At 48.6% G+C, this 25,574-nt stretch overlaps 1 protein-coding gene across 1 annotated transcript in view; it reads left to right on the top strand.

Annotated features, from left to right (window-relative positions):
- MAB21L3 (mab-21 like 3) overlaps positions 1 to 23,913 on the top strand; it is a 45,187-nt gene extending 21,274 nt beyond the window's left edge. Inside the window, exons 3-7 of the mRNA XM_064588584.1 lie at positions 6,693 to 6,833; positions 9,646 to 9,937; positions 12,968 to 13,146; positions 13,643 to 13,837; positions 18,240 to 23,913. Coding sequence (XP_064444654.1) covers positions 6,693 to 6,833; positions 9,646 to 9,937; positions 12,968 to 13,146; positions 13,643 to 13,837; positions 18,240 to 18,473 — 1,041 coding nt within the window. The 3' untranslated portion in view covers positions 18,474 to 23,913. The remainder of the gene's footprint in view (positions 1 to 6,692; positions 6,834 to 9,645; positions 9,938 to 12,967; positions 13,147 to 13,642; positions 13,838 to 18,239) is intronic.
- Positions 23,914 to 25,574: the final 1,661 nt, after the last annotated feature.

Raw genomic sequence — 25,574 nt, 5'->3', positions numbered from 1 at the left:
AGATCATTAATCCTGGAAGACAGAGATGGTGCTTGTCCTGTGTTTTTTTTTTTTAAAGATCCGATTATTGGATTTAATGCAATTCCAGAATTAAAATGTCTGGCAGGATTTGCAACGACGTGGATGGAACTGGAGGGTATTATGTTGAGTGAAATAAGTCAAACAGAGAAGGACATGTATCATATGACCTCACTGATATGAGGAATTCTTAATCGCAGGAAACAAACTGAGGGTTGCTGGAGTGGGGGGTGGGGTGGGAGGGATGGGGTGACTGGGTGATAGACACTGGGGAGGGTATGTGCTCTGGTAAGCGCTGTGAATTGTGCAAGACTGTTGAATCTCAGATCTGTACCTCTGAAACAAATAATGCAATATATGTTAAGAAAAAAAAAAAGAAGAAGAAGGTAGCGGGAGGGGAAGAATGAAGCGGGGGAAATCGGAGGGGTAGACGAACCATGAGAGACGATGGACTCTGAAAAACAAACTGAGGGTTCTAGAGGGGAGGGGGAGTGGGAGGATGGGTTAGCCTGGTGATGGGTATTGAGGAGGGCACGTTCTGCATGGAGCACTGGGTGTTATGCACAAACAATGAGTCATGGAACACTACATCTAAAACTAATGATGTAATGTATGGGGATTAACATAAGAATAAAAAAAAACAAAGAAAAAAAGGAGAAAAAAAGAAAAAAAAATGTCTGGCAGGAAGTTCTCAGCCTTTTATCCCCAGGGGCACTCACCGTGGGTGACAGCCACACGGGCCACATGCTCTTGGGGGCCAGGCCCGTGTGACATTCCTGGCATGCGACTGAGCGCCGCCCCTCCACCTGTCTCCGGAAAGCACGTCGGAATGCAAGTGAGTCAGAATGGTGTTATGATAGGCAATAACCTTGAATTCTCACTGATTTATATTTGAAACAGTAAATTGTTCTGAACTCGAGCTATTAATAGTAGCAGATGATGTGTGGGGCAACAGTGGGCCAGACGCTGTGGCTGGGGAGGAGGAAGGTGGCCTGGGATGGGGAAGTGTACGTGTGTGGGGACAGGTCCACGTGCCCTGGAGGGAGGCCCACAGAAACTACATGGCACCCTTCAAGGGGGCCTCTGATGACTGTTTTTGCAAAAACTCTGCTTCATTAGAGTTCCTGAATTGGCTCGCTAACAAACGGCGTGTAACTTTCCGGGGCCAGTGGGACGGAAGGGAGGATGAGAAGACATAACCCTGGTCTAGCATTGTGGGTCTGGCTAATTTCACCCAATTCCTTTCTGCTCGCGCTTTGTCCCATCCACAGAGGTAGGCTTTTAAAAAGAAAAGCACACCTATGTTCACTGACCTAATCCTCGGAGGAGGCGAGTGAAACTCACACGCGCACTGAGGTCACGTTTGGACTGAATGTGCCTTGATTCCTTCTTCGGAAGTGACCTCTTTCCCCCTTACGTGTGTTCCCAAGCTGCGCCGTGGAATGGGTCTGGTGACAGGCCGCCTCAAGGCTGCACCTGGTATCTTCCTGAAGTTGGACCCACACGAAAGGGCTTCTGGGCTCGGGCATGCGACGGGTCTCTGCGTGTGGTGGCACCTCCTTCTTCCCCCAAGATCACTCCCTACAGAGCCGCCTCGGGCCCCATTCCCTGCTTTTCCACACCCTGAAATGGAATCTTCCTGCACCACCTTGCTAGGCTGTGATCTCCTGCTGGGGTTTCTGGGTGCTGATTGACACCAAGGGAGTGACGAGTGGTCTGTGGGACGGAGCCTGGGAAACCTTCAGCGTAAGTCCCTTCTGGGGCTGCTGAAGAGCACGTGGTCCATAGAGATGTAGAGGGAAGAACTGACCGCAGGAAGTGTGGCCAGCGACGCGGCCCATCACCACCTGCAGGGAAGAGGCTTCCACCTGACTCACACTCAGACCCCTGCTGTGTTGCCCTGGGGTGCCTGTGGGTGCCAGAACAGTCCGTGACGCCCAGATTAATGGAGACTTTGGATCTGTTACTTCATGCGCCTTGACTTCAGTTCAAGTGGAGGGCATGGTTAGGTTCAGGAAGAGGATCGAGGTAGGTATTACTTCTGGAGCGTCTACTCGAGGGTACGGAACAGAGGGACAGAAAGAGCAGTGAGGGATCCTGGACATAGGGCCAGCCCTACTGCCAACTGCCAGTGTGACATTAGGAGAACCACCCATTGCTCTGGCCTCCTGTAGGGTGACACCAGACAAGTTGATTTCTGAGGTCTCTTCCAATTCTAAGACCCCGAGTCAAAATAGCAGTGGCAGTAACGGATGAAGGAAATCAAAACCAGAATTTATGGCTCTAGGCCCAGAAAAGTATTCCCTTATTCTGATTTCTACTTTCAGAAATCAAAGCAAGTCATAAAGATGTATAATGAGTGAGAGATTACAGGTGTCTTCCAGGGAGTGTGTGACCTGGGAGCTCTGCCCAGTAAGGAAATTCCATCATCCAGGGAGGGCAGAATTTGTAGAAGAGATTCACAGTGGAGAACTTTTATCCAGTAGACTACCCATCATACACACACACACATACTTTTTCTCTCAAGCTTTTATCAGTTAAAATTTATTTGACAGGGTCGGGGCGCCTGGGTGGCTCAGATGGGTCTGAGCATCCAACTCTTGATTTTGGCTCAGGTCATGATCTCAGGGTCCTGAGATTGAGCCCCCTGTCCAGCTCTGCTCTGAGTGTGAAGCCTGCTCCAGATTCTCTCTCTCTCCCTCTCCCTCTGCCCCTCCTGCTTGCTCTCTCTCTCAAAAAAAAAAATTGACAGTGTCAATATGGTGATGAATCTTTCATTAGTTTATCAACTCAGGAAACAAAATGTACATGCATGTATAGAGTTACCACTATGTTACTGACATTTGAGTTCTATGAACTCACATCAGTGGACTTGGAGGATTTGTGGCTGAGCCTTAGTCCTCAACACAGTCTAAGAAATTAGCTATTTGAGAAGAGTATTTCCCAACCACTCTGACTGCGGTGTTCTGTCTAGTTAGCCTTGTATGACTTTCTCCCGCTATTCTTTTTTTTTTTTTAATGATTTTATTTATTTATTTATTTGACAGAGAGATAGTGAGAAAGAGAGTACAAGCAGGGGGAGTGGCAGGCAGAGGGCAGAGGGAGAAGCAGACTCCCCACTGAGCAGGGAGCCCGATGTGGGGCTCGATCCCAGGACCCCAGGATCATGACCTGAGCCGAAGGCAGCCCGCCTAACTGACTGAGCCACACAGGTGCCCCTCTCCTGCCATTCCTGATCAGACTTCTGGTCCCTGACATTGTCCAGTGTTCCCTAATCTACTAAATGGTTTTGTCCATTTTCTTCCCCCAGCTGGAAAACATGGCCCACCACAGAAACCTTCCCTTGTTGCCTTAGCCTTCTCCGCCCAGCAAGCCCTAGCCTTAGCACCTCCATTGTTACCTTTGGAGGGCCGAGGTGTGGAGACCATCTTACAGCTGAGCCCACCGATATGCCACAGCTCCGTGGACCCCCCACAACTGAATCTTGGGACTGCCTGGCAGTCCGCACGTGGTGCCTGAACAGCCCCCATTCCTCAGAGATGTGATTTCCAAAGTCTGTCACCCCGAAGTCTCCTATGGTCCCCTCCCCACCTCACTCATAGCACATTGCCTTGTCTCCTGCTCTGTAAAGAAAACAGCCCTTAGACAGGAAATCTCTCCTATTCCTGTACTCCTACCTTTTTATCTGTGCTTGCACCTTTCTTTCTTTCCTTCTGATGTGCCAACGTGAATTGCTCACCAGGTTTCTGGATTTGCATGACGCTCTGGGTGGGAAACCCTGAGTCAGTGGTTTAGCTCCCTGCTGCCTCTTCCTTCCCCACTGGCTCCTTTCTCTCAGCATTTAAATGTGTTCAAACCTGTGTGTCATTTCGAAAAAACCCTGTTTTTTTTTCCCCTTCCCTGGCCAGACTTCCTGGAGGAGTTGCTTACCTCTGTGTTCGCTTGCTCACCTCCCACTCACTTACTCTTTACCCACTGCAATCTGGCTTAAATGCCCACCCCTTCCCTGAACACATCGATCCTGTTCTAGTTGTCAAACACTGTGGACATTTTTGCGGCCCTATCTCATTTCAGCCACTTAATGTTGACTTTGTTCTTGAAATTCTTCTTCCTTGATTTTCAAGACCTCTTGCTGCTTATTCTCCCATTTCGCCGTCCTCCTCCAAGGCAGTCTCTTCTCCAGCAATATAGGAGAACCATTGCAACCCCCTGTGCTCCTCATGCTAGATACCTGCCATTTGCTCTTTCTTGAACAACCCTCACACCCTTCTCTTTCTAGCTAACGCCTGCTAATCTTTCAAGATACAACTCCCCTACACTATGCCTCCAGGAAGAGACCCCAGCGTCCAGACTAGATGATATTTCCCTTTTCCATGTACCCGTAGCATCCCGTACCCATACTTAGCATCTATGTACCCATAGCATCCCAGACAGACCTCTACACAGCACTAGATTGCTGTGACTTTATTTTCCAGTCTATTTGTCTTGCTCTGTTGTGTCAGCTGTAAACCTCTTGACAATAAACACGTACACATAGCACCTGGCATAAAGTGTTCAACAAAATTGATCTAATGGAGTTGAATCACAGCACATAGAGGTCCTACCCTGCAGGGACCCTTCATCGTGGGCTACTAAATGCATTCTCCTTTATTTTTGTCATGGCAAATGATCTGCCCCCTCCGTGACCACCTTTTCTCTTCCACTTGGACACAGGAAGATGCAGAATCTCAATAGCTTACAAATGCTCAAGAAAGGTGCCCTCCCGTGATGAATGTAGTGGGTGGACATACGAGAGTGGTGGGTGGGTAGCTGGTGGCAAGAAGATGGCATTAAAAGCCTATGTAGACATGATCATCATATCTAAGGTCAGACAAGACACATGGATTTTGAAAAGACTATTTCGTGTATATCATGTATTTCCTTCCTTGAGATCAGGAGCCTCGTCTTATGTTTCTTGTTATTCCTAGGCATCTGGAGGGTATTAGTTTTTCAAATACATTCCCCTGTGTGGGAATAGGGACCTTTAAAATAGGTCTCAGGCTTCAGACTAGGCCACCTGCTCCGTTGAACCCAGGGGCACCCTCCACTTCCCTGTCATGGCCCCCATGCTTATATTCAGTACTCACGCCTGTCTTCTCACCTACTGTAAACCATGGTGATGTCTGTGTTACTCATTGCTGGGCCCCAGCATGTCACAGAGTGCCTGGCACCCAGAGGTGCTAAATAAATGTTTATCAATGAGCTAACTTTATATATGACACTTTATACATGTGACATACAGTATGTGTGCATATGCACATTTGTGACCTCTTTTGGGTTTGTTGGTGGGAGGTATGAAGTCCCGGGTGACTGGACTAGCTGATGAGTTAGTTTAGAAAAACAGCTAGAAATCTCTTTGACTTGGACAGTTTTCTTGACTAATTTATGGGTGTCTTCAATGACTAGAGAATACATAGACACAGCCATTATACAAAACAGAGGGAACATAAAGATTCACAGTGGACACTGCATTTAGGTATATCAAATATGGCTTCCAGTCAGTTCCCGGCCAGGTTCAGCAGCCTCCCCAGGGGGAACCCTTGTTGTGGCACCAGCCTAAGCAACAGAACAGAGCCCCTCCATTTCAGGAAACACAGACTCTTCCCATTTCTTCTTCATTTGGATCTTCCGAACTCTCCTGGAGTTTACTAAAAGTTCCTGTGTGTTCCCCACAAACACCTAGTTCCCTAAACCTTGAGTATCTATGAAGCTTCGTATATAACGTTGGTGCTCAACTCTCTCATAGTAATTCCGGTTCTGGGGAACTTGCAGTGCGGATTCTGAGGGAACATAAACACATGCCTTTTCTTACGGGTCTAGTAGCAAAGGGAGGGTGAATCCTGGGGCCCAGAGAGCCATCATTTATGGATGACAGAAGACAGGAAACTGCGGCATGATTACACGCGTTGAATGGCTTCATCTCCACCAACCTGGACCGCAACCATTCTCACCCCATTTCAGAGTCTCACCACGGCACGCAAAGCCCCGTGGGATGGGCTGGCCACGCCAGCCTTTCCAACTTCATCTCCCGTCACCCTCCTTTCCCTTTTCCTGGGTCCAAGCACAGGGGCCCCCTTGCCTTGCCAGGCATGCTTCTGCTTTAGGGGGCCTCGGAATTTGCTCTCCCCTGCTGTTGTCAGGGCTCACTTAGATGAAGCCTTCCCTGGTCACCCGATCTAAAATAGCAGCCCCTTTACTCTCTAGTCCCTTATCCTGTTTTATTTGTCGTCATGGGATTTATCATACCTGATGTTGGATTATACACACACATACGTGTGTGTGCATATATACGTGTATATGCGTGTGCTTATACACACATGTACCTCTATCCTCTACATATGGGGACACGTCTATCTTGTTTGCTCTTCTCTCGTTCGCTGTTGTGCCCCAGCGCCCACCGCACACAGGAGCTGGATTAATGCGGAGTGAATGCTTGTATTTCAGAGAACGCTGAACCACCAGCGAGTGCCGTCACCCCTAGGTGCATGTGCCTGCCCTGGGGTTCTTGGGAGGGCCGGCTTGTTTGACGGAGCTCCTGTGGTCCCCTACCACCGGGCCTGTCTCATCATGTCCCTCTGCCGGTGCCTGGGCCCCGCCCTGGGAATGACCGCCTCTGCTGCTCCCTTCCCACCCAGGTGAGCGTGAGGCGCCAGCAGATCTCCCTGATTGTGGAGGACGTGCAGAGGGTCGTCCACCAGCTGACCACAGAAATCAGCCACCAAGACATTCGATTCCAGGCCGTCCCTTACTCTGACACGTACAATGGGAACATTAAGGTAAGCAGGGCTCACCTGTTCTGTAAGGTGTGTGGGTGGGTGGGTCTCAGTGTGCCCCAGGCATCACCCGACTGAGGGTACCAATAACCCTTCATGTTCCACAGGTCCTCTTAGTATTTACCACTTACACCCTCGCTCCAGAGGTGCTGTGTCATGTGAGCCCCCACGGTCCTACTTTATGGATGATAGAATGGAGGCTTCGAGAAGCCACATGTCCTGATCACGTCCTGTTTGGCCCAACAGCCAGAACTGAACCCGGGGCTTCGGACTCCAAGCACGCTGTGCTGTAACAACTGAAGTTTAGTTGAGCACGCATTCATGTATGCAGCCGCTGCTTAATAGACTGGGGGCTGGGGACAGGAGCTCAGGGAGGGCATTGGCGAGAAAAGGGTTGGAAGCGAGAGTCTATGGGCTGCAGGTGCGGGAAGGAAGATGGGGAAGAGGTGGCCCTTAGAAAGTGCAGGGACAGCCTCGCCACCCCTGTCCCCGCTGCAGACAGGACTCTAAGCCACCAGGGCTCATGCATGACAGCCAGCCTTCCTGCACCAGTGTTGTGTGAGCTGAGCCATCCTCACAGAAACGGCCTCCCTCACACCTGCAGACAACCTTGAGGAACAGACATGGCTCGTTGCCTTTCAGAGATGAGGCGAGTGGGGCTCTGAGCCCTTCTGAGTCCCCATGCTCCTTTATCTCGATTTTTCTTATGGCACCTAAGAACTGCTTTCACTTGGATTAGATATATATGTATCCGTGCCCTATCTCTCACACAAGACTACAAGCTCCTTGATTGTAAAGATCATGTTTATTGATCGCTTCATTGCTAGCACCCAGCATGGTGTTGTGGCCCATGCAGACGCTCAGCTTCAGGGAATTGATGAATAAGTAAAAGAAATAAGTGCCTGGACTGAAGACCCTTGCTGGTCCAGAACATTCCAAGGTTGTTGGGCACAAGGACCATCCACAAGAATCTGGGACCTGCACATCTGGGGACAGAGGACAGATTTTGGGAAATTCGCCCCAGGATGAAAATTCTAAAAGTAGATTCGATCCCCACATACCACAACATCGTTTGCCCACTTCTATCGCCCTTCTAACCTGCATTAGGCCAATAGAGACCAGTGACTAGGAGTAGAAACACAATACCACTTTTTTTTTTAAAAAAAGGTTTTATTTATTTATTTACTTATTTGAGAGAGAGAGAGAGAGAGCACGAACAGGGGGATTTGCAGAGACAGAGGGAGAAGCAAACTTCCCACTGAGCAGGGAACCTGATGCAGGACTTGATCCCAGGACCCTGGGATCATGACCTGAGCTGAAGGCAGACACTTAACCGACTTAGCCACACACAACACCACTTTTCCTAGAATTATATCCAAAGAAATTTCCTTCTGTGGTCTCACTTAGAATTCATAGGTTAAAATATATCTTGCATTTATATACATCCTGTCCTGCATATTAAGTTTTGAAAATAGTTGGAGTGGGGTGTATAAAAATTGCTTTTATTTTATCTTGGATCAAATCCAGCAAGTATTAACTAAGCACCTTTTATGTGACTATTAACGTAATAGTTGTGCTCTCGAATTCACACGCAAGTGGGTTCAAAGAAGGTATTGATTTTGAGTGCCGGAGTTTAAATTTGTTCCCTTTTTTAATCCCACCACCTTTCTATGGGCACCAGAAGTCATGTGGATCCATTATCTAAAGTGTCCCACTGTTGTTCTCTGAGAATGAGGCAGAGTTTGGTGTTCACCCCTGAATTGGCCAGTGACAGAGACCTGAGCAAAGGTTAACCAGATGCCATGGTCAGAAATTTCCATGAAAAGGAGGTGGATCTTCCAGTGCACAACTGATGACTGATGGGAAAAGGTGTGGTGTGGAGTAGGCTGCCACGTGATGTGGCCAGAGGTCAAGCTCCTTCTGGGGATACTGCAGTGCTGGCCAATCTGTTCTGTCCTTTGGACCGTTGACCTGACCACTTTCATCCTGACCTCTGCCTAACTGGTACTTATAGAAACAGAGTAGGTAGATTCTGATCATTTGCTTTATTCTAAGTTTTATTAAATGTAGAATCATCTCAACAGCTCACGTGGTCTCAGCAACTGCCTTTCATTTCACCTGCGATTTTGTAAGGACCAGTCATTAATACTGGCCGTGGACCATCAGTACCAGCAAAAAGAGAGGGAGACATTTTGCAGAATCCTTTCTCCTCCTCCTGTCTCTTCGCATACCAGGCCTTTCATCTGATCCAGGTCATTCCTCCCTGACTGAGAGCCAGCCCAGCATAGAAAGCAACCCCCGAACAAGCCATCAGACGGCTTAAGCTCTCCCACTTACTGGCTGTGTGTCCCCAGGGAGATCTCAGAGCCCCTCTGAGCTTTAGGTTCCTCATCTCGGAAACGTTAATGAAGCCCACCTCTTCGTGTAACTGGGAAGATCACCCAGTCTAACGCCTGAGACTTGCAGTGCTTAGTATGTGCAGAACTCACTGTATACTATTTCCTTCCCCTGCCTTCTCTTCTCCCTGCTTCGGTGCCCCCTCGAGTTCCAGGTCAGGTTCAGTCTTCTCCTTGCAGATTCTTACACCCAGGGCTCAGTGAATGAACTCACCTGCCCGACCACTACAGTGGTTAGTGCGGCAGAACAAAGACAGAACCCGCCTGCAGCGGGCAGGTGCAGCCCTCTGTCCATCTGGGCGCATTGCTGAGGCTTGAGTGGTCACTGAGCTCCCCGGCTCGACAGGTCGGCGCCCCGGGGATTGCGGTTTCCTCTCAAGTCCGTGAACTCACACTGCCGTCTCCGTTCTCGACCCCAGGTTTTGTCCCCCAGCCAGTTCCTGGTCACCGTCCCGGTGAGGGGCCTGGCCGGGTACAGGGAGGCAAGGGAGCAACGCTGGCGATGCTATACCCTACAGGGGGCCAGGCTGTCCTGCCCCTTGCGGGACCCGGAGGGCCTGCAGCAGTGGCTGGAGGTGGAGCAGTTTATGAAGAGCCTGTGGCAGTGGCATGAGGCAGACGTGAACATTGAGGGAGACATTGTGCCCGCCAAGGTCCTCCAGGTGTTCCGGAAGCTGGTAGAAAATGCAGTTGGAACCTGTCATCTCTCAGGTGAGCGGCCCAAGAAAAGGACAAAGGGCAATTTCTGGCATTTGCCTTTTGCTTTATAAAACCTCTGCTCAGGGGTGCCTGGGTGGCGCAGTCCGTTGAGCGTCCGACTCTTGGTTTCAGCTCGGGTCGTGGTCCTGGGGTCCTGGGATCGAGCCCCGCATCGGGCTCCCTGCTCAGCATGGAGTCTGCTTGGGATTCTCTCTCTCTCCATCTTCCTCTGCCCATCACACTCATACTGTCTTTCTCTCTCTCTCTCAAATAAATAAATATAATCGTGAACAAACAAACAAACAAAAAACCTCTACGTAGGTGTTACCTGAAGCTCGTGCCCCTAGATTGAGACATTAACCATGTGCTCCTTACATCTGTTCACTCCTCACAGTATGAATTAGCTCTTTTTTCTGCTTTGACACCGAAGAGTGGAATTCGTACAGCACCCGCTTGGATTTCCGTGGATTACTGCTCCTGCAGAGACATGATGGGCTTTGGGTTGTGTGCCCTTTCCTGGACGTTAATTAAAAAACTTAGGTACACTTTTTAAAAAGCAAAATACTTGCAAACCACAGGTCTTTGTTACTAGCACATTTCTGTAACACCCTCCAACTGACTGCCGTCCCCCAGTGTATTGAGATGCCACATTTGGAAACCACTGACTTGTGCCAAAACACAAAAATGGGAAGCCATAAAGAACTGATTAAGTTTGACAGTCCTCAAATCTTAAATTGTACACTACCATGTGGCATGTGGGTACATTCGCTCACACACACATTTTGTTCCCACAGAATAAAAAAGTGTATTTCACACTGGGAAAAAGTGGCAGATTTCCTTAATTGTAAAAGAGTATTTGTAAACCAGTAAGAAAACATACAAGTAGACCAACAGAAATAATGACCAAAAAAAAAAAAAAAAAAAAGACTCACAGAAAAAGAATATAAACAGGTAATAGTAAAAAAGTGGGGAAAAGGGGCACCTGGGTGGCTCAGTCGGTTAAGCGTCTGCCTTCCGCTCAGGTCGTGATCCCAGGGTCCTGGGATCGAGTCCTGCATCGGGTTTCCTGCTCGGCGGGGAGTCTGCTTCTCCCTCTCCCTCTGCCTCTATCCCTGACTCATGCTCTCTCTCTGTCTCTCAAATAAATAAATAAAATCTTAAAAAAAAAAGTGGGAAAAAATGTTTCATCTAACATATTTCAAGCAATGTGCATTAAAATACCTAATAGATTGACGGAGATGAAAAAGTATGATCATGCTCAGGGTAAGGGTGAGTGTGTGGTGCAAAAGGCCTTTTCATACATGGTTCTTGGAAGTGTAAATTGGTGCCTACTTCTTAAAGGGCGATTAGTATGTTTTTATTTTTATAATGTGCTTCACTTGACAATTCAAGAATTCTAGTTCTAGAACTATATTCCTGCAGACGAAAAAAAAATATGCACGAGGGCATCCACGGCCATAGGCTCTAATAGTAAGTAACTAGAAATAATGTCAGTAACAAAGGGAAATTGTGAAATAAATTGTACTACGTTTGCCTTTAAGAATGGGGTCCGTGTGTGTACACACAGAGTTGTGAAAAATCCTTGTGGTGGAAAATGAAGGGAAAAACCAAAGTGCTGAACAGGACGCAATCCCACACATGTGTAGAAAGGAAAAGATTTGAATGTCCTTTTACCTGTCTGGACGGAACTGTTCTGAAAGTTTCCATAACGGAATTAGCCCACGTTTAATAGATTCTTACCACGTATAGGATGCTTTTGTGGAAAATGTCCTGCGCATAGCAACCCTGGAGAGTCGGAGTTATTTTTCTGCCTGTTTTATGGATGAGAGCACTGAGGTTTAGAGAGGGCTGAACTAACAACACGCGGAAGGTCACACACCAAGTGAGCAGAGCCAGGGCAGAGGCGGGGTGTGGGTGGGGCAGGCTGGTTCCAGCATGTGCTGACTTCTTCACTTTGAAACACTGGTAATAGTGAAAGTGCAAATGAGAGCTGGCAAACGGGCCAGGTTGGTGAGATGCTTTCAGTAAATAATGCCAGGGTGCCAGACGTCATCATGTTCCTGTCTGGGCAGCTCTGATGAGATGCAGACTATAAGCTCTTTATCACACCCCAGCCAAGGAGAGGAATGTTTTCCTTTTGAACAGCTTAACACGATTAATGAGTGAGCTTCCATTTTCTTCTCTGAACAAACAAGAGAAAAATAATCGATCCCGATTCAAGACCGCTCATCCTTATCTGTAATGAAGGCAAACAAACAAACAAAAAACGACTGTGTATCTTTTGAAAGAAGGGGGAACAGATTAGCAAGGAATTCTAGTACAGGAGCTGAAAGATGCTCCCAGATGCATTTGTTTTCTCTCTCTCTCATTGCCTGGTTGGGAGAGGCAGTGGGGGCTTTTTCCCACTCATTCGACACTTTCCGCCAATGGCTATGACACACTTTTGAAGTATTTTATAATTACAAGGGCTTGGGATGACAAATACGTCTGAGGCTAGACTAGCTTAATGGATGGTGGGAACAATGCCATCCAAGAGACTGGGAGTCAGGTAAGGGACAGGTTAAGCTGAACTCCACCAGAGGCAGGTGAATGAGTCAGGGGAGTGCGCCGTCCTCAACAAGGTCAGGACATCTGGGCAGAATGGAGGGGGCGTAGAAGAATGGTTGGATTTCATTTTTACTAGCAAATACTCCATCTTTGTCTTCTGTGTCTCTTTTCTTCAGTTGAGGCTTCTGAAAAGAATTTATTACTTTCAAAGAAAAGGTGCCGTAAAAGCCTGGGGGCGGGGAGGGGGCGGGCGGAGAAAGGAAAAAGCAACACTCACCCACCATGAGATTTTCTAGCAACGTTTCTATCAATAGCTACTCAGCTAATTGTCTAGTTTTGCCATGAACACCCCACCCTTGGGGTGCTACCGACCTGTGGCAGTTGCCCCACCAGGCGCAAGGAGCTGCTCGCCGCCACTGTTCCCCAATTCCTCCTTTGAATGTTCGCCTGAGCCAGGCTTTCTCTTCTCACTGCCTCTTTGTCATTTCCCACCAGGTAAGGTCAGCATGCTAACACACCACTCTGCAGTTTGGGTTGCCGTGGAAACAGCCACGTGGCAGGTGGAGCTAGAGCTGGTCCCCGCAGTGGAGATCCCTACTGCCTGGTCTGAGAAAGCTCGGTGGCCTCCCTGTCTGAGGCGCTGGCCTTCCCGACAGAGAGCGGAGTGCATCAAGGTATCGGGGAGCCGGGGGCCCAGCTCGCCAGAGCAGAGGCGCTCACAGCTTACCCACCCCCAGCATCGCTGACTGTCAGCCAGCTTGGGAAGGGAAAAATGAGGTTTCACTCGATCAGCGGTGCTCCAGGTGGGGGCCCCACAGTCTGCCGCGGCCCCTGAGAGCCTGTTAGCAATAAGGATTCCCGGGCCCTGCTCGGGACCATGAGAGCCCACGGGCAGGGCCCGGCAGTCTGTGTGAAGCTCTCCAGGTGCAGGCTCAGCTTGGAGAACCGGTGCCTGTGGGAAAGTGGACACTGTCTCTCCCGTTCCCCGTGCACAAGGAAGGGGGTTTGCCCTGAGCCCCCCTCCGCGTCCCCACGTGGGAGGTTCTGCCTGCCTGGTGGTAGGTCCGCACCCCCCCGCCCAAACCAGCGTAGCGGATGGCTTCAGTGCTGGCTTTCTACTCTGGCAAGCAGCCTCCTCCTCATTTTCCTGGTGTTTTTCTCTTTTCCCAGTCATTTGGGTTTGCCTTGCTGGCCCGTTCGCAGTATCACTGGCAGCTGAGCTTCCTGCAGGCCGAGCAGGTGCTGTTGGAGCAACTGGACGAGGACGGGGGCTGCCGCAGCAGGTGTCTCCAGGCCCTGAGGCAGATGAAGGAGGACGTCTGGTGTCCGGGAAAGAGGCCGGTCATCACGTCCCACCATCTGCAGGTGAGCGGGTGCGCCCCGCCTTGGTGTGGGTCCTCTCTGCGTGCCCCGCGGGGCCCGGCCAGAGCCACTCACACCGGGTGTGTGTGTGTATGCGACCGATTCGAGAGGGGGCCCTGGTGTCCCTAGTGTCCCTATGGGCCATCCCATATGTTACTGCCTGCTCACCAGTGAGATCCCGACAGCCGGGCTGTATGTGTGCCCAGGACAGCCCTGCCCAGGCTGAACGGCCTCCGCCTCCTCCCTTCCCTGCCCCACTTGCCCTCTTTCCACTCCTTTCTTTTGGTTGTTTCCTCTTCTCTCTCCGTCTCTCCCCTCCACTTATTTCACTCACCAAACCAACGTGAGTGCCCACTCTGTGCCGGAAACCACGCTGAGGTTCAGCACCAATTATACCGTGTGGCCTGCGCCCCTGAGAAGCCTACAGTCTGGGGAAATCTTGCGGATGGCCCAAACCTCAGGGGAATTCACGTTTCCCCTGGTGCTAGGACTCCCTGGGTCCCCAGTCTAGCCAGGTGCAGCCACTGCCCCTCGGGGGTGGGGGTCGGGGAGGGGGGGCCACCAGGAAAAGGGGCTTGCCACGTGAGCATGGTTGCGGACCTGAACTCGTGGGTTCCAAATGCTCAGGCAGGGATTTCCCCTCACTCTGCAGCACCTGCCTCCCCTTGTCCCAAACCCAACAACACACATTCATGACTGCCTTTACTCACTTGCTCAGCAAATGTTTATTGAGGTTACTGTGGGCCAGACACCGGCTGTGAGCACTACTCCTGGAGGTCCAAGGTGAGCAAACACAGAAGTGGTTCCTGCTACCTTGGAGCTGATGGTTCAGTGGGGGAGATCGGCAGTCAGGTGGTCCCCCAGGTGCACGTGGAGTCACACAGCATGGGGAGCACCAGGAAGGACGGGCCCAGAGCAGCAGACCCTGACCTGGGCTGGGACATCAGGGGGTCCCCCTGGGGAGGGGGCCTTCCATCACACCCTCAACTCCTCTTTTGCAAATTCCCAACTGCACATGGTGAATGGGACGTTCCCGGAACACAGCTGTGTGTTGCTCTGAGGTCAGGAGGTGGCCGACTTAGAGACAGCACAGCCCAAGCCTAGCTGGGGTCTATCCGGGAGCTTCGTCCCTTCTCCCTGACCTTTTGCACAGGTGAGCACAGGCCGCCTGTCTGTGCGGTGCCTTCCCGCTTGTGTCCCCTCTCGTTCAGGGGACCGCCATCTTCTGGCCCTGGATAACTCTTCTAGCTCCAATGTAAGCTATCCAAGGGCACCTACTATTGCATCCTTAGTATCTCTCCCAGTGCTGTGTACATAGTAGTTGCTCAATATATAATTATTGAGCAAATGAATGAATGCCTTCACATCATATTCAACTTTTCCCCCATGAAGGCAGTAGTCTTTGCTTGGCTTTCTTCTCTTTCCTAATAACCTGTCCTCCTTGACCTGCCCAAGAATCTGTTAATATCTCATTTGCACACACTGGGGCCTTTCTCTGGAGTTTCAACACTCTCAACATGTGCCCACGCACATTCCCCTAAAAATACCCACCGGTTCTCGAAGGCATGTGCTTCCTGAGGATAGGCTAGTTCATTCTGCGGGTTTGGCTTCTTTCTTGCTTGCCTTTCTATAAGCCACACTAGGAGGAGTCAGAGCTGAGAAGCAAACTCCATTGTATCTCATATTGGACCTCATGATCTTAACCATTGACTTTACTGCCTCACAATTAAGACAGATGGAAACATATTAAGTGACATGAATATTTTAGACAAGATTGAATAGGGCCACCCTGGGCCTCCCAACCCTTGACTGCTGTCAAAACTGCATTACACCCAAGGATTTACTTTTATTCCAGTGGCTTCTCAATCACTAGAGGATTTTAGGACAACTCCTTAAATGTGCTTTGTTTCGGTTCTCCCTAACTCCCCAACAGGGCACAGAATTATGCATTCTCAAGAACGGGCATTTGAAAATGGGGGTTATTTGTTGAGAAGGACAGGACAGACAGAAGCACTACTAGCTGCCTGTTCTAGTGTTCCATCCTTGGTCCAAGATGCCCTCACCTTTAGACACAGTGATGGACGTGGCTGGTGACAATGTGACACCATCCCGGATGATGGCTTGAGTGGGCGGGATCCTTGCCAAGCCTTCAGTCTGGGGAAAGTAGAAGAGTTGGGTTGCAAAACAGCCTTAGGAAGGATGTGCCAGTCATCATCACCCCACCTTCAGTCTGACATGGTCTGATGAGGTTCTCACCTCGTCCCCAAAGTGGCTCTCCCCACAAAGCAACTCCGTGTGAACAAGAGCTCATCCTTCATTGGCTTATTTATTCCTAAAACCCACTCAAAGACACAGGGGCTTGATTATAAGAGGCCTAACCACTTCGGGTTTGCTTAGGGAGATAAAAGCTTAACTACAAGAGGAATTACAACACTTTTTTTGTGTCTAGGCTATCTTGATAGTATGACATTATTTCCAACTCATTTATTTCACACAATGTAATCTAAATCAAAACATACACAGTATCTTGCCATGAAGCTAAAACTGCTCTTTTCCTTTTCAGTAAAGACTGTATTTTAAAAATGCTCAACATCCAAATCATAACATTAGTGAATTATTTCCCTTAGTCACTAAACATTTTTGACTGCCTCCCATGGGCCAGCTCCTCTGCTGGATGCTAGTGACATAATAGCCATTAAAATAGGTATTGGCCTCTTTCACAGAGTTCACAACCTCGTACGGGATCTCATACATAAATACAGAGATGACAACTCCTGTGATCATGGGTGTTCTGAGGAGTATGTGGTGAAGAGAGTGTCCAATGGTCTCATAGGAGAATTTGATCTGACAGACGAGTGTCCTGGACAAAGTGGGGGAAGGAAGTATGTTCCACACAGCAGAGGTTGGATGTGAGCGAAGTCCCTCTGTGGTAGCAGAGAGCATGATACGAGGCCAGTGGGGCTGGGAGGAGAGAGCAAGGGAGGATGAGGGCAAGCCAAGGCTGGAAAGGACGGACGGGACCAAACCTTGTACACCAAACCCTGTGAAGGATTGTGGTCTTTCATTAACCAACCAGGAGAAGGCTTGAAAGTCTTTCAGACAAGAAGAACCATGGATTTATATTTCAAAAAGATCACATTGGCTGCAGCATGGGTGGTGACGGGATGGGGACCAGAGTGGGGACAGAGGTCCAGGTGAGGTGGAAGAGGAGGAAGATGGTGGAGATGAACAGACACGGGTAGGTTTGAGAACCACTTCAGAGGACTGGCGGGGTTGATGATGCTGGTGAGGGAGGGGTGACTCCCGGCTTGTGTGTTGCGTGACTGGTTGGACAAGCAGCTCTGGAGCCCACGGGGTCTGTGGGGAGGGGGAGGCCATGAGTACAGCTGGGACATGTTGACAGAGATAACTTTCAGATTCCCAAGAGATAGCAGGTGAGGAAGAGGTCAGAGGAGAAGTCTGGCTTGGAGAAAGAAAATTATGAGTGACTTCTGTGTGTTTGGTGGGGATTCAAGCTGCCGAGGAAGGAAGCAAGAGAGAACAAAAAAAAGAGGGGGTGGAACCAAGCCTCCAAAACTCCAGCACTGAGGCAGGTCAAGGGGATAACATGCCAAGGAGTAGCTGGAGTGCCTGGAGAAATCCAGGGAGCACAGTGGCTTGGAAGCCGGTGAAGAATGACTCAAGAGGGAGGCTCTGAGTGGGAGAATTCGATTCTGCTGGAGGGTCAGGTAAGGCCAGGGCCGGGCAAGGCCTGTTGGACTTAGCAACATGGAGATACTGGACCTTACAGACAGCAGCTTCTGAGGCCTGAGGGCAGAAGAATCCGTATTGCAGTGGGTTAAGATGGGAACCAGAGGAGAGGAAATGACAGATGATGGAGCTGATTGCACTTGCAGAGAGGTGAGAGGTTGGGAGGGGGGTGGGGCAGGAGAGCTTAGAACAGTTTCAAGAGGGAAGTCAGTTCCACACAGCTCCTGGAAGGAGGGATCCCAAGCCTTGCCTGGGGTTCACCTGGCTAGGTGGGGTGGTCAAGCAGAGAAGAAGAGAGGAAGAGGCTTGTGTAGGCAGAACTGTCTAGAACTGTCCTGGTTGCTGCCATGAGAGTTTCCATTTTCCCTGTAAAGTAGGAGGCAAAGGCATCTGCCTGGGGTCGGGGATCGCAGGTTTAAGGAGAGTGCTGGTCACTGGAAATGTCAGTGGCAAGAGAAACAATGACAAAGGAGACCAGCAGGCTGAGGCCGAGAGCCCACCTGAGGGTGGGGATCATGAAATCATGGCGGAGCCTCCTTGCCCTGGGTGACTCCCTCCTCCCTCCTTCCAAGGCCACGTGAGCTCAGTAACATATCCGAAGATACTCTCCCCTGTGGCCTGGAACGATGTCTGATACCACCTCTTCCTTCCACAGACCGTGCTCTTTTGGACTTGTGAGAAATACCCACACTTGAAGGACTGGCAGGTCTTCAGCAAAGCCTTCCTGCGCCTGGTGAGGAAACTGCACAAGTGCGTGAGCCAGCACTTTCTGAGGCACTATTTCGTGCGAAAGAGCAACCTCCTCCAGTCTGCCAGCTCGGGCGACCTGGACGCCGTGGCCCAGAGACTGGCGCTCTTCCTGAAGAACCCCCAGATCAGCCCGCCCTGAAGCTGCCCCTGCCTGGGAGGCTCTCAGACGTTTTATCCTGCCTTGACCTCATTCTCTGTAGGATCCTGTCCAGGAGAGAAGCAACCTAGGGCACAGGAAATTACGCGGACCCAGGAGCGCTTAAGAGGGGAAAGCTGCACCCCAAGATGTCTGACCCAGGCCTCCCTGGAGCCAAGCAAGTGTTCCAGCCCTCACTAGCTACCTCCCTTGGGGACAGCTGTCCTCAGGCTTCCCCAAGCCACTGATTCTGAGCTGATGACAGGCAGCACTGAATGTATTCTGCCTCGCTCGGGCTCCGACTGCCTGCCGGAGAGGACAGAGACGAGAGCCACTGGAAGGCCAGGTACCAGCCTGCGGCCCAGGAGTGAGTCTCCAGCCCACTGGCCCCGATTCTTCTTCTTATTGTCCATTGGTCAAATGCAGCTGTGAATATACCTTTCTCCGAGCCGGGCCGTCAGCCGGGGGTACTGCGCTGGGGCCCTCATCAGGCAAAAACACTGGATCAACAAAGTGTTACTCATTGGTTGGTAGCCGGCATTTGCCTCCTGGATGGGCCCCACCCAACACGCTAATTAAATGATTGCGTCTGATGGCTTGGCACGCCTGTGTGGACCCTGCTGCCGTCCAGTTCTCCTGAACTGTGGTTCCGGGCTTGTGGTTGCGTCCGCTTCCCCGCCGTCCTCCAAGCAGGGAGAAGGTGGTTTCGCTGACTAGCGTGCGTCAAAGATGAAAGTGCAGCTCTGTTTGCCAGGGGCTCCCCTTGCCTTGCGCCCCGGGGCCGGGTGTTCTTGGAGCGGACTTGGTGTCACTCACCTCCCACCACCTGCCTTTGCTCACTTCGCTCTGGGATAACTCTATGCTCATCAGGCACCGGGAATACCGCCAAGAGCGAAACTGACAAAGGACGTGCCAGGTCGGGGGCGGCGCCTAATGGAGACAGGAGGTGAACGACAGATAACAGACACGATTATTACAAATTGTAGCAAGTTGTCCCGAAGGAAATAAACAGACTATTGAAACAGAGCCACAGAGAGCTCCTGGAAGGATGAACATGCAAACAGCCGAAGGGGAAGGGAAGCAGGGAAGCGGAGCGAGGGCAGGCTGGGAGGGGCTGGAATAAGTCCGATCATGTGGCCTGGTAAAGCTGGTAAGGAATTTGTTATTTTGTTCTAAAGTCAAAGCGCCCTGACATTTGGCCTCTCCCAGAGCAGTAGGGGATCCTAATCTGATTTGCATTTTGTTTCTTTGTTTATGACTTGCATTTGAAATGCCCATTCCAGGGGCTGCATAAAGGGGGCCTAGGGACCCACACAGGAGTCTGAGGCACTGAAGGACAGTAAGCCCCCCATTTTGAATTTCACTGACGTCCACAGGGCCACACCCCGTGCAGCACACGAACCGGGAACGCTGAGAGTTTGGGCAGGTCAGCGGTTTCTCCTGGCACTTACGTATGCTTCTCAATTCAAGGCAACCTTTATTCCTTAGAACATTTTCCCCAAGTACGTAACACTGAAATTTCTTTTTTTTTAAATTTTATTTTATTGTTATGTTAATTGTAACACTGAAATTTCTAAAAGCATGAACTACTTACTGACTTTTTAAAAGAAAAGGCACATTTGAAATTGAAATATTTTTACAAAAATACTGTAACCATATGCTGGGGGCCCTGGGCTATCACATAGGAAATCATGGTTTTAAAATGAAAAAAAAAAAAAAAGTTTATAGAATAAACTTTTATAGAATAAGTTTATAATTTTTGAAAACATGAAACAATGAGCAAACCCATGTTTTCTTAAGTCATCAAAGCATGCATTCAAATTCTCACATTCTAGGGCCTTGGGAAACATCATTTTTGAGAAGGTAGCAAATAATTTTTTTAAATGATGAAAACAACTGAGCAAGGTTATTTTTTATTGTTGTTGTTGGGGGAGGAGGGGCAGAGGGAGAGGAAGAGAGACTCTTAAGCAGGCTCCATGCCCAGCCCAGAGCCCAACATGGGGCTTGATCTCATCATCCTGAGATCATGACCTGAGTCAAAATGAAGAGTTGGATTCTTAATGGATTGAGCCCCCAGGCGCCCTGATGCAAGTTTATCAAATGCCAAGAAGTGAAAGTTGGCTGGACCATTGATTGGAAATGTGTGTATGTGTGTGGGGAGGAGTGGGACTGACATCCTCCACAGACCAGATTCCAGTAGATTCTTGCCCCCACCTTTCCCTATCCGCCTGGGGTCTCTGAAGGAAGCAGGGTTATCTGTCGATTCCTGGGTGTTCCTCTGCTGCGCAGCAGAGGGCAGTAGAGGACTGCCCATGAAAAGAGCCTCTTTCCCACCCATACCCCACCCATACCCCTCAGAGCCCAGTAGGTGGCACCCTCCTCAGCCCATAACTTAAACCTGGCTTCTGGCCGAAGGGTTTCAGCTGATGCTCAATGACTGACCTTTCCTGCCACGTTGGCCAGCAATTACAGTCTCCGTGCTTAAAGCTCAGACTTTCAAAGGGAGCCCCTGAGAGAGGAGTCCGTCTGCTCTGTTTGCAGGAACAGAGTGCCTGGCTCTGAAAAGTCTGATAGTATTCCTTTATTCTGGTCAGTATTTTTTTTTTAATTCTCCAAAAGACCTTTTGTTTTAGAGTGGAATGGTTGGTAGTTAGCCCCTGTTGTTGACCTGCTTGCCTTTGCGTCTCAGCTCTGACACAACTGTATGCCCTTGGCAAGTTGTTCACCCCTCTCTACGTCTCCATTTCTTCATGGGTATGGTTAGGGGCTGGATTGTGTCTCCCGTGGCCTGGGCAAAATTCGTAGGTGGAAGCCCTTTACCGCCAGCACCTCAGAATCTGACTGTGTTTGGAGATGGGGCCTTTAAAGACACCTCTTTAGGTTTTAACACCAGGTTAAAATGAGGCCGTGAGGGTGGGCCCCGATCCACCAGGACTGACGTTCCTGTGGAGAAGGGGCGGAGGCACCTGGGGCAGGGGTGCAGGGAGGAAGGGCCCTCCGCAGGCCAAGGAGTGAGGCCTCAGGAGAAGCCAGGACTGCCAGCACCTTGATCTCGGGTTTCCATTCTCCAGAACCGTGAGGAAATAACGTTCTGTCGTGTAAGCCATGCGATCTGTGGTATTTTGTGATGGCGACGCTGGGCAACGAATCCAGGCCTGAGGAGAGAGGAGCTACCTCGCTGCTCTGAGGAGGGGGGTAAGCAGAATAATGGGTGTCAGAAGCTCCTCATTTCAGAATCTGGCACATAGTAACCGTGGAACACGTGCTTAGCATTTTAGACGCCAACTCGCCATGGCCATTGCCCCATCCCTGCCAGGCCTGGTAAGGACCCCCACCCCATGTATGAATCCTTCACGAATAGGCTAGAAGCCATCGAAGGAAAACGTGCGCAGGATTCCACCCCGAATTCCACAAGCCCGTCTTGTCCTTTGTCCCTCTTGCTCACCAGAGAAGTAGCTCCGGACTTCTCCTCGTGTGTTGGAACCGTGCTGCCCAACGTGTCAGGGACGGCTTTCATTTAGCTCCTGTCCTACCCTCCATTTCCTCCTGCAAGTGTCGCCCCCTCTTCCCCCCTTTCACCATCCAGCTTCCTGAGCTGTTGGACACGTGGCCCTGCTTCCTTGCCTCCAAACACCTTTTTTGTGTGAAAGCTACCATATATGTTGGATTTGAGAGTATTTCAAGAACCATAAAACAGACACCAATAGTCACCATCTGGGTGAAAAATAGCATTTGGCCAGTACTATAGAATTCGAGGTGCCGGTCCTCCCCCTAGCCCCCTCACTCCCCAATTTTGTGTCAGTCATTCTGCTGCTTTTCTTTATAGTTCGACCACCTATCATATTTCATTGAACCTAAGCCCCCCACAATTGTGAGGCGAGTCTTTATTTCACGTCTAAGAAAGAAAAAGTGCTGCTAAACGTCATTGCAAGATGCAGCTGCTTATAAGATGCATCCCCCCCCACCCCCCGTTTAGGGAGATTAGAATGTGAAAAGTGTATTTTAGAATCAACAAAACATGACCTGCATGCATCTGGATGTCTTTTTAGTTGTGCCCATTTTTTTGCACTTCATATCAATGGAATCCTACTATACAAAGTCTTTGTGACTGGCTTTTGTCTGTGGTGTGCCTCTGAGAGTCTCCCGTGTGCACGGAGGTGGCAGTGGTGTGTTCCTTTTCACTGCTGTGGAATATCTGGGTTGTTTCTAGTTTTAGTGATTTGAACCGTTTTTATGCACATTCTTACATGTACCTTCCAATGCACTCAGGTCTTTTAAGGGTAGGTCCATAAGAGTGAAATCTCAAGTTCAAAGTGTGTATATATATATATATATATGTTTAAATTAGTGAGGTAATGTCAACATATTTTCTGAAGTAGTAGCACCAGTTAAAAGGGTAGCTCCCTTTTAATGAAGGTGAATTTTCAGTGACTTTCTCCATGGCGTGGAGCGCATTTTGTATCTTGTGTAAGAAATCCCATTTTTTAAGGTCATGGAGGTATGCTCGCTCCTATGTTGTTCTCTAAAATTTTACTGCTCTGCGATGTCCACAATAGCCAAACTGTGGAAAGAGCCTAGATGTCCATCAACAGATGAATGGATAAAGAAGACACGGTATATATATACAATGGAATATTATGCAGCCATCAAAAAATGAAATCTTGCATTTGCAACGATGTGGATGGAACTAGAGGGTATTATGCTAAGCGAAATAAGTCAATCAGAGAAAGACAATTATCATATGATCGCACTGATATGAGGAATTTGAGAAGCAAGACAGAGGATCATAGGGGAAGGGAGGGAAAAATGAAACAAGATGAAACCAGAGAGGGAGACAAACCATAAGAGACTCTTAATCTCAGGAAACAAACTGAGGGTTCCTGGAGTGGAGGGGGGCCGGGGGGGGGTGGCTGGGTGATGGACACTGGGGATGGTATGTGCTATGGTGAATGCTGTGTATTATGTAAGACTGATGAATCACAGACCTGTACCCCTGAAACAAATAATATATGTCAAATGAAAAAAAAAAAAAGAAAATTATAAGAAAAAAGCTGTCCTGAAGTAAGTTGGAGAACATCTATTTTTGTGGCAAAAAAAAAAAATTTACTGCTCTGCCTTTCCCCAGTTAGGAAATACTCTCTCTTTTTTTCTATTCAATTCTAATAAAATTAGAATAATCTCTTTGCTTGGAAGTTTGGTAAGACTCACCTAAAAAGCTGACTGGGAACCTTGTGTTTTCTTTGTTGGACGATTTTAAGCTGTTTATTTCCTTTTAGGGATAAACAATATTCAGATTTTCTACTTCTTGAGCTTCTTGTTAATTTGTATTTTACTAAGAATTCATCTGTTTCATCAAAGTGTTCAAATTTACTGGCAAAAAAGTTGCTCATAGTACTTTATTTAAATTCTGATGTGTTTGTACTCCTCTTTCTTGATGAGACTTATCAAGTAATCGTTGTTTGCTTTGTTCATCTTCATATGTTTTTCATTAATTTTACTTATATCTTTCCCTCTACTTCTTCAGGTTTATCCTAATGTTCTTTTTTTTATAACTTCTTAAATGCTTATCTCAGAACTCCTCAGCGTTTCTTCTTTTCTAAGTATATGAATTCCCTTTTAATACCAGTTTAGTGGAATTCCACAGGTTTTGGTAAATTGCATTTTCATTTCATTTAGTTCTATTTATTTTCTGATTTCTACCATGATTTCCTTGTTGACCCATGGGGTACTTAGAAGTTTTTAAAAAGTATTATTTTCAACCATATTGGGTTTCCTCATTATGTTTTTGTTACTGCTGTCTAAATAGATTGCATTATAGTCAAAGACAGTGGTTTTGGGGCGCCTGGGCGGCTCATTCAGTTAGGCATCGGACTCTTGATTTCGGCCATGATCTTAGGGTTGTGAGATAGAGACCGGGGGAGTCAGGCTACATGCTCAGTGGGGAGTCTGCTTTTCCCTCTCCCTCTGCCCCTCCGCCTACCCTCACATGCGCTCGAGCTTGCTTGCTCGCTCGCTCTCTCAAATAAATAAATAAACAAACAAACAGATAAATAAAATCTTTTTTAAAAAAGTCTTTAAAAAAAAAGACAGTGGTCTGAAGGCTCCGATCCTTGGATGTCCGTGGAGGCCAGCTTTTCACCTTGTGCTTCTGCATTGGTCTGTGCATACAAGGGGGTACATAAGCTTAGATGCAAGGTGCAAGGAATGTCAGGTCATGTGTTGCTCAAAGTTTATGTATATTTCAGATTTCTTTTTTGGTTGCATTTTCCAACATTTACTGAGAGAGTTTTGAAATTTCCCTTTATGAGTGTGGATTTTTCAATTTCTCCTTACAGCGCTGACAACTTGTGCTTAATGTACTTTCAGGCTATATTATTAGGGACACACAGGGTTAGAATGTTTGTATCTTCCCACTGAACTGAAGAGCTGATCATTGTAAGGTGACTTTTTCTTCACTATTGTAAACATTTTGTGTAAACATTGATTTTGTCTGATACTAATATCAGGACACCACCACTTTATTTGCCCTAGTGTATCATTTTCTATCAGCTTTCCACCTCTTTGTATCTTTACATTGTTGATAACTCTGTCTCTTATAAATGGCTAATTTTCTTAAAAAAAACCCCATCTGACAATTGAGGTCTTTTGACTCTAATGTTTAATCCATTTACATGTATTCTGATGACTAACACATTTGGATTTATTGCTACTCTTGTACTTTCTATGTGACCCATTTTCTAAACCTTCTTCTGTCTTTTGCCCCACTGTCTTGCCTTTTTATTTATTTATTTATTTATTTATTTATTTATTTATTTAAAAGATTTTATTTATTTATTTGACAGAGAGAGAAAGACAGCGAGAGAGGGAACACAAGCAGGGGGAGTGGGAGAGGGAGAAGCAGGCTTCCCTCGGAGCAGGGAGCCCGATGCGGGGCTCGATCCCAGGACCCTGGGACCATGACCTGAGCCAAAGGCAGACGCTTAATGACTGAGCCACCCAGGCGCCCCTGTCTTGCCATTTTAAATACAAAATTAAGGTTTTCTTTTTCCCTTTTCTACTTCTTTTTCCCCCTTACTAGTTTGTAAGGTCCACATGCTATCTCTC

Source organism: Mirounga angustirostris, unplaced genomic scaffold (assembly GCF_029215605.1).
Source record: "Mirounga angustirostris isolate CCGP_5_RB_7025 unplaced genomic scaffold, mMirAng1.0.hap1 SCAF_4, whole genome shotgun sequence".
NCBI classification, from domain to species: domain Eukaryota; kingdom Metazoa; phylum Chordata; class Mammalia; order Carnivora; family Phocidae; genus Mirounga; species Mirounga angustirostris.
Note: the sequence above shows the minus strand (reverse complement) of the source record. Positions and strands in the feature narration are given on the sequence as shown.